A 6,804-nucleotide genomic window follows, 5' to 3' on the forward strand; every position below is an offset into this window, starting at 1 on the left:
TTGAGTTAAATAACTATAGTAGTAATATTTATTGATTAAAGATAAAAAAAATATGAAACGATAATAACTAAGTAGAATGTTAGACCACCCTCTATAATTTCTAATTAATTTAACCAAGAAAGAAATTATGTAACTTTTTAATTGTAACATTTTTCAGCATCTTTTCAACAGGGATTTGAAGTTTTGGGCCGGGCTGAACCTAGCCTAGCCCACGTCCGCTCCCCGTCTTCGTCCTTGGTGGATTACGCAGGTAGCCGGTACAGCTTCCATCAACGAAAGGAACAAAACAAACACATCGCAGAAAACCTTCAATTTCCGATTCCTTCATTTTTTGAACGAGTTTCTCGGTTCTCAACTTTTTCTACCACTCATTGAAAAGATCCTTGCGTCTTCCCACAAATCTAAAATGTGCGAACAAACTCTAATTTGCGTCTCAATAATTATTATTATTATTACCTTTAATTTCTGATTTTCATTTTTGTAGATAGCAAAGATGGATCCGAACGCGGTGAAGTCCACTCTGTCCAATTTGGCTTTTGGAAACGTAATGGCAGCAGCTGCCCGTGATTATCAGAAGGTAATTCAATAATTTTCACTTCACAATGTTATTACCTTCACGATTCGCATAAAAGGAAACATAACTTCTCTGTGATATGTGCGTAATATCGGAGAAGCTAATTTTATGCATGCCACACAATTCATGTGGTTGTTCGTGACAACCTAGGTTATAACGCAATTCATTCTTCCTTTTTTGATGCTCATTTTCATCATTTGATGGTCATATGCTTACAAAGATTAATGGAACTAATATCCTACATTGCATCATGTTTTGTATATTTTAAATGGAGAATGTTATGATATTATAATTTTTTTTTCACTTCTTGAACATGGCCAGTCATTTTCAAGTGTTTTCTTCAGTCGCAAATAAAATTGAACTACTAATGCTGGTAATTTGGAATAATGCTGTGTTTAAGAAACTTGCAATGGTAAATAGTTTAATACTCTGCTTTTTGGGACAGTTTTTGAAGTCTACGTTAGGAACTTGAGTATTTTGAGGTGACTAAGTCTCACATGAGGAATAATATAGGACATTCGGTGTAGTAAGTATTTTGGTTATTCTTTCTTAATGGTTAGCTTTTTGAGGTGGGTTTACCAAATGCTTGGATACTTATGAATTGGTATTAGAGCTTCTTGTTAGTGTCTTGCAAAGGGTTACCTACGGAAGGTTCCGGTTAACAAGGAGCTGAGTGAAGTGTCACCAACTGTAGTGTCTTAAAAGTGAAAAGCTGCCAAGATGTTGGCTTTTAGGGGCGGTGCTATGATCGGAACATGTGTTTTAAGGAGAGTTTAAGTCTCACATCAAATATTTAAATGTTTGGCTTTCCCATTTTATAAACTAACTAGCTTTTGAGGATAGGTTCCCTTAGTGCATGGATATTTATCTATTTATGATAAGTCTCACATCTATTAGTATGAAATGCTTGTTGAAGTATTTAGGTGCTTGGTTCTCCCATCCTAATAATTTGGATACTTATCAATTTATGATGGGAACTTTGTATTATGGTTTGGTGAAATCCCACATCAAGTAGCTTGGGATGCTTGGTGGGCTATTTAGTTTTTGGTTCTTCCCTCTTCAGCTAGCTTTTGAGGGTGGACTCCCCAAATGCATGGATACTTTTCGCACTAATTTCTTGAAAGTATTTTGTTGTATATAATTGAAGTCGTGCTTTTGGATAGTCTTATCCATAAAATCTTATAAGAGAATAAAGTAAGATTATAAAATGTGTTGAGCTTTTCCATAAGCTTCTGTCAACTTATGAACCTTAGCTTTTGGAGAGGTTCAAGCTAAACGTAAAGAACTTTTATAAAAGTTAAGTTTAGCTTATGTGAAAAGCTCAATTCATTTTATCCACTTGTTTTCTTTTCCTGTAAGTGCTTATAAAAAGTTTATTTGTAAAGAGCAAAACTGTTACTCATATATGTTAACATTTTTGCAAAATTTCTTCTGATGATTGTTGTTGTGTATAAATCTTATGTCAGCAGCTACATACTGATGTAACGTTACACATGCTATGATCACTGCAGGAATTGCTTGCTCAACAGAAGGCCGGGGCATCAAGTTCAGTAAATGAGGAGGTTGACCTTGATGAGTTGATGGATGTATGTTTTGCAAACCTTTCAACTTCGTTCTATATGTGTGCTTTGAAAACCTTTCAATCTCATCATATACGTTCAGTAACGGGTCTACCCTATGCGGATTTCAGGATCCTGAGTTGGAAAAGTTGCATGCAGAAAGGATTGCAGCTCTTAAGGTGGCAATCTACTTAAGTACCGAGATGCAAATGATGTTCAAATTTTTGTTTTTACTTGTTCTGTTTACAAATTTCTTTGCTATTCACAACTTAATTTGTCTTCAATAGAAAGAAGTAGAGAAGCGAGAGGAATGGAAGAAGAAAGGTCATGGAGAATACAGGGAAGTAACAGAGGGTGATTTCTTAGGCGAAGTCACTGGAAGTGAAAAGGTGATTTGTCACTTCTACCATAAGGAGTTCTATAGATGCAAGTATGTTATTGACTTAAATATTATTATTCCTTGTGGCTCTACATCTTTCGGTCTCAATTTCTGACACACAAGGATACATGTGTCTGTTATATTTCCAGGATAATTGATAAGCATTTAAAGTCCCTTGCGCCAAAGCATATTGATACAAAATTCATCAAGCTTGATGCAGAGGTCAGCACGAACCATTCTATGGATGTAACTGTATCCTTTGACATGTTTTATTAATCCAACTGTTTGACTTGGTAAAGAAATTGAATGGAGTTCACTATTGAAAATGAAATGCAGAATGCGCCTTTCTTTGTTACAAAACTGGCTGTCAAGACTTTGCCTTGTGTCATACTGTTCAGGTGAGGCCTAAATCTGTGGCTTTTGGATCTTGGTCAATTGAGTGATTCACTATTAATGAGTGTGTTATTGTTTCCGTTAGGTCTAAAAGAAAGATGAGAATGGAGTTTAAAATCCTAAAACAATCTTTATCTTCAATATCACCCCCTTCCCCTTTAAAAAAGATCAACACAGAAGCTAATAGGTGTAATGTGGCAAAGTAATCCCAGATGAAATAAAATTCTGTTGTCAAGGAACTATTCGAACGTGTTGTACACCCAAAGCTCTAACCCCTAAGTGAATCTACCTCTGTAAAGATCTGCAAAAAGCAATAAAGACTTCTAGACAAGAAAGTTGGATTTTAGAACATTGACTTCCTCCACATTAGATTCTGAGTAGAGGATACTGGGTTACAAATTTGATGCATTCAATAGGGTATAGATTCCAATCATTATAAGAGAAAAAAAAACATTTTAGTCTTTGTATTTCATCCATGTTCAAGCTTTTAATTGTGCCAAAGTAAAAATTATCTCTAGATCCACTTTTCCTTGTCTAAATACAATCCTGTTCGTATGATTCCATATGTTCCAAATGATAGAAATTCATAAGCACTTCCATAATTTATTTCCTTTGTTGCCCAAAGCCAATAAATAGAATTGTTGGAAATGCATATCTAACTGATTATACTGCATTGAACATATACCCGCCCATTTATTACACAAATTTCACACTCTGTTTACAATATTATATGTTAAGAATAACTGGGTTGTGTTTTCCTCCATCAATCCACATAAAGGACATGATGTTTGCGATAATTGTGATCCTCTCCTCCTCAAATTTTCCTTTGTTGCTATTTCCTTCAGCATTGCCCTCCAAGTGAAATGTTGTGGTGTTGGAGCTCCTTTATACTCCAAAATAAGTTAAACATATCAGAATTTTCCCGAGAAATGGAGTTTTCAGTTTTAAGTATGATGTTAATTTTTGTTCCTCATCCTTCCATACCCAAAGGTATTCTCATTCTCTCTATATTTGTGTTTGATTTAACAATTGTCTAAACTCCTTAAATTGAGGCAATTCCCACTTGAACCAATCTCTTCTCCATTCCATTTTCCATTCCCAGTCATTGGTAGTCCATTCACCATACTCCCGGATTGTTTTATTCGTAGTAATTGAGTTTCCATATACTCTAGGAATCATTGTTGCAGTAACCCTAGATTTTGTTATACCGCATGAAGCAATTATTTTAGATTGAAATGCTCTCTACAAGTACTGCAGCGTTAAGGGTTGCATTGTGCTGCCATGCAATGCATAACTCATTCATAAAATAGAGGCAATTATAGCTGGGAAAACAGGGATACATTGCAATATCTGTAGCTGGTGTTTTGTAACAAAGGTAGTAAAAGTAAATGTGATTTTGTTAAGTATAATTGTTATATATTTGTTAGGAACAAATTTGTAAAAGGGTTGAGACAACCCTAGTCTTTCATGTATATATGAATATTCTTTGCTGATAAAAAAACAGGAACTATTATGACTAGAGATGGCAAAAAAATCCATGCCTGCTGATATTCGCGGATAAAATCCGCGACGAATAAAATCCGCGGGTTGCGGGTAGCGGGTTTTTTAATACCCACTTATAAACGGGTCGGGTGCGGGTATTATACTATCTGTACTCATAGATATCCGCTACCCACAAAAAATAAAAATAAAAATTTAATTTATATTTTATTAAGTTAAATTTAATTAAAATTAACATTAATTTATATTTTATAAGGTTAAATATAATTAAAATTAAATTTTAATTTATATTTAATTTAATATATATTATATTTTATATATTTTTTGTAATTTTATTTAAGTTTTATTATAATATTTTATAAAAATATATTTCTTTTAAATATTTGTGGGTATCTACGGATATCTGTGGGTTTTAAAATATCTGCGAGTATTTTTTAAACGAATATCCGTATTGGTAACGGGTCGGGTAGCAGGTGAATTTTTTTTGTCGGATCAGGTTGCGGATAGACATTATCCGTACTCGACCTATTGCCATCCCTAATTTTGACAGAGTATATATTACAAATGAGGATAATATTGATTTGTTATATCAGTATAATGGCTAAGGGCTAGGTGTTTCTTTCTTCAGACAAGGAGTTGCAGTAGATAGATTGGTAGGATTTCAAGATCTGGGAGGGAAAGATGATTTTACTACAAGAACACTGGAGGCTCTGCTGATAAAGAAAGGTAGTGCTTTTACTTAACCTTTTCGTTTATTAGGGACTGGAAAGTTTCTTAACTGTCATTTGACAGGTATAATTGCCGAGAAAAAAGATGAGGATGATGAAGATGATGAATATCTTGACAGTACACGCAGAGTAGTTAGATCCTCCACAATTGCTGGTTCTGATTCTGAATAAAGTTAATCAGCCAGTGGCTTCATAAACGAAGAATCTGCAGTTTATCCTCTACATATCTTTTGGATTTCGGGCTTGTATCCTTGTTACACTTTTGGTCTTTTGCCTTTGGGAGGTGGTTTGCATCCATAGAAATCATGAGGAAACTCTACCTCGCGACCACTATTGTATGAACTTGCCCCTCTAGGAATCGCATAACGTGTCTCCCATCCAAGGGTGTCAAAAAGTTGAACATCATTTGTAACAGAAGAAATTGATATAGATTTTCTAAAATGGATTTAATTGTTCATGTGAGTGCAGTACAAAGATACTAGAAATGGGCCCGTGCTTGAATTGTTTACGGGAAACTTGACATTTTCTTTTCTGTATCCTGTGAAAGTCTTGGCACACAGGGGGGCTTGAAACTTCATTACTATTACTGTTGTACCAAAAACAAAAATGAGTGCATTATGAATATCATTAAATAATTTATTGGTACATCAAAATATATTATTACAAAATAATATCCATATATAAAAGACAAAAAGGCTACTTTAGGCCGCATTTGAAAGAAAAAAGTATAGGCTTAATTATTTTGATGGTTCTCACTTTGGTGGAAGTGTCAAATTGGTTTCTGTTTTTAATTGTGTTAATTTTGCTTCTAAATTCATTAATGTGCATTAGTCAAATTTTTTTTGTTGATATTGTTTAAATTGTTAATGTTGACGGTTTAGACATAGTTTTGTGATATGTGAAAATTTGGGTTGATACGAAAATTAAAAATTTGGGTTGATATGAAAATTAAAAGTCAAATTTGAGGATTTGGTGCGGGGGTTTTGTGTGATTTGCAAGTGAAAGTGAAAAATGAACTTTTCATCGATTTTGTGTGATTTGCAAGTGAAAGTGAAAAATGAACTTTTCATTGATAGTGAAATCGGTTGGATTTTTTTTATCAAAGGTGTATATGTCTTTAATATGTATTATTGTACATATCAATTTTGGGTTTTTGTCACGTGTTGTTTCGATGATTGTTTGGTTTAGGGTTAGTGTTTTTATATTTTTCATCTTTTAATGTTGTGTTTTTTCGTAATTTTTTATGTAGTGTGATTGAGTCAATACTTGTATATGGAATTACTTGAGAGTGATTCTCTATAATTATTTGTGAGGGTGTTGAAGTTGTGGTCCCTCATTTCAAATTGGTCTTTTGGTGTCTTTGTGGTATATGGAATGTAATATCTCTTATATTCTTTGGACATTTTCATATTTCATAAGATTATATATATATATATATATATATATATATATATATATATATATATATATATATATATATATATATATATATTCTGAAAGATTATGTCAATGTCAAAGAGATGTGGTATTCAATATGTGAAGGTTCTATGTTGGAAGGAAGGTTGGAATTGTTGTGATGACAAAGGTGCATGTCGATGGTGAACATTATCATACTCAATGGTCAAGTTCACTTGTATGTTGTACACATAGTGTTCGAATATCAAATAATAG

At 33.5% G+C, this 6,804-nt stretch overlaps 1 protein-coding gene across 1 annotated transcript; it reads left to right on the forward strand.

Moving 5' to 3' along the window:
• The first annotated feature begins 178 nt into the window (after positions 1–178).
• On the forward strand, positions 179–5,786 carry LOC108347518 (thioredoxin domain-containing protein PLP3A). Its single transcript, XM_017586851.2, has 9 exons — positions 179–408; positions 485–577; positions 2,086–2,160; positions 2,265–2,312; positions 2,421–2,563; positions 2,662–2,734; positions 2,849–2,910; positions 5,034–5,131; positions 5,198–5,786. Exons 2-9 carry the CDS (start codon positions 494–496, stop codon positions 5,302–5,304), a joined length of 690 nt encoding a protein of 229 aa, XP_017442340.1. The 5' UTR covers positions 179–408; positions 485–493; the 3' UTR covers positions 5,305–5,786.
• The last annotated feature ends 1,018 nt before the right edge of the window (positions 5,787–6,804 follow it).

Source organism: Vigna angularis, chromosome 1, assembly GCF_016808095.1.
Source record: "Vigna angularis cultivar LongXiaoDou No.4 chromosome 1, ASM1680809v1, whole genome shotgun sequence".
In the NCBI taxonomy this organism is placed as follows: Eukaryota; Viridiplantae; Streptophyta; class Magnoliopsida; order Fabales; family Fabaceae; genus Vigna; species Vigna angularis.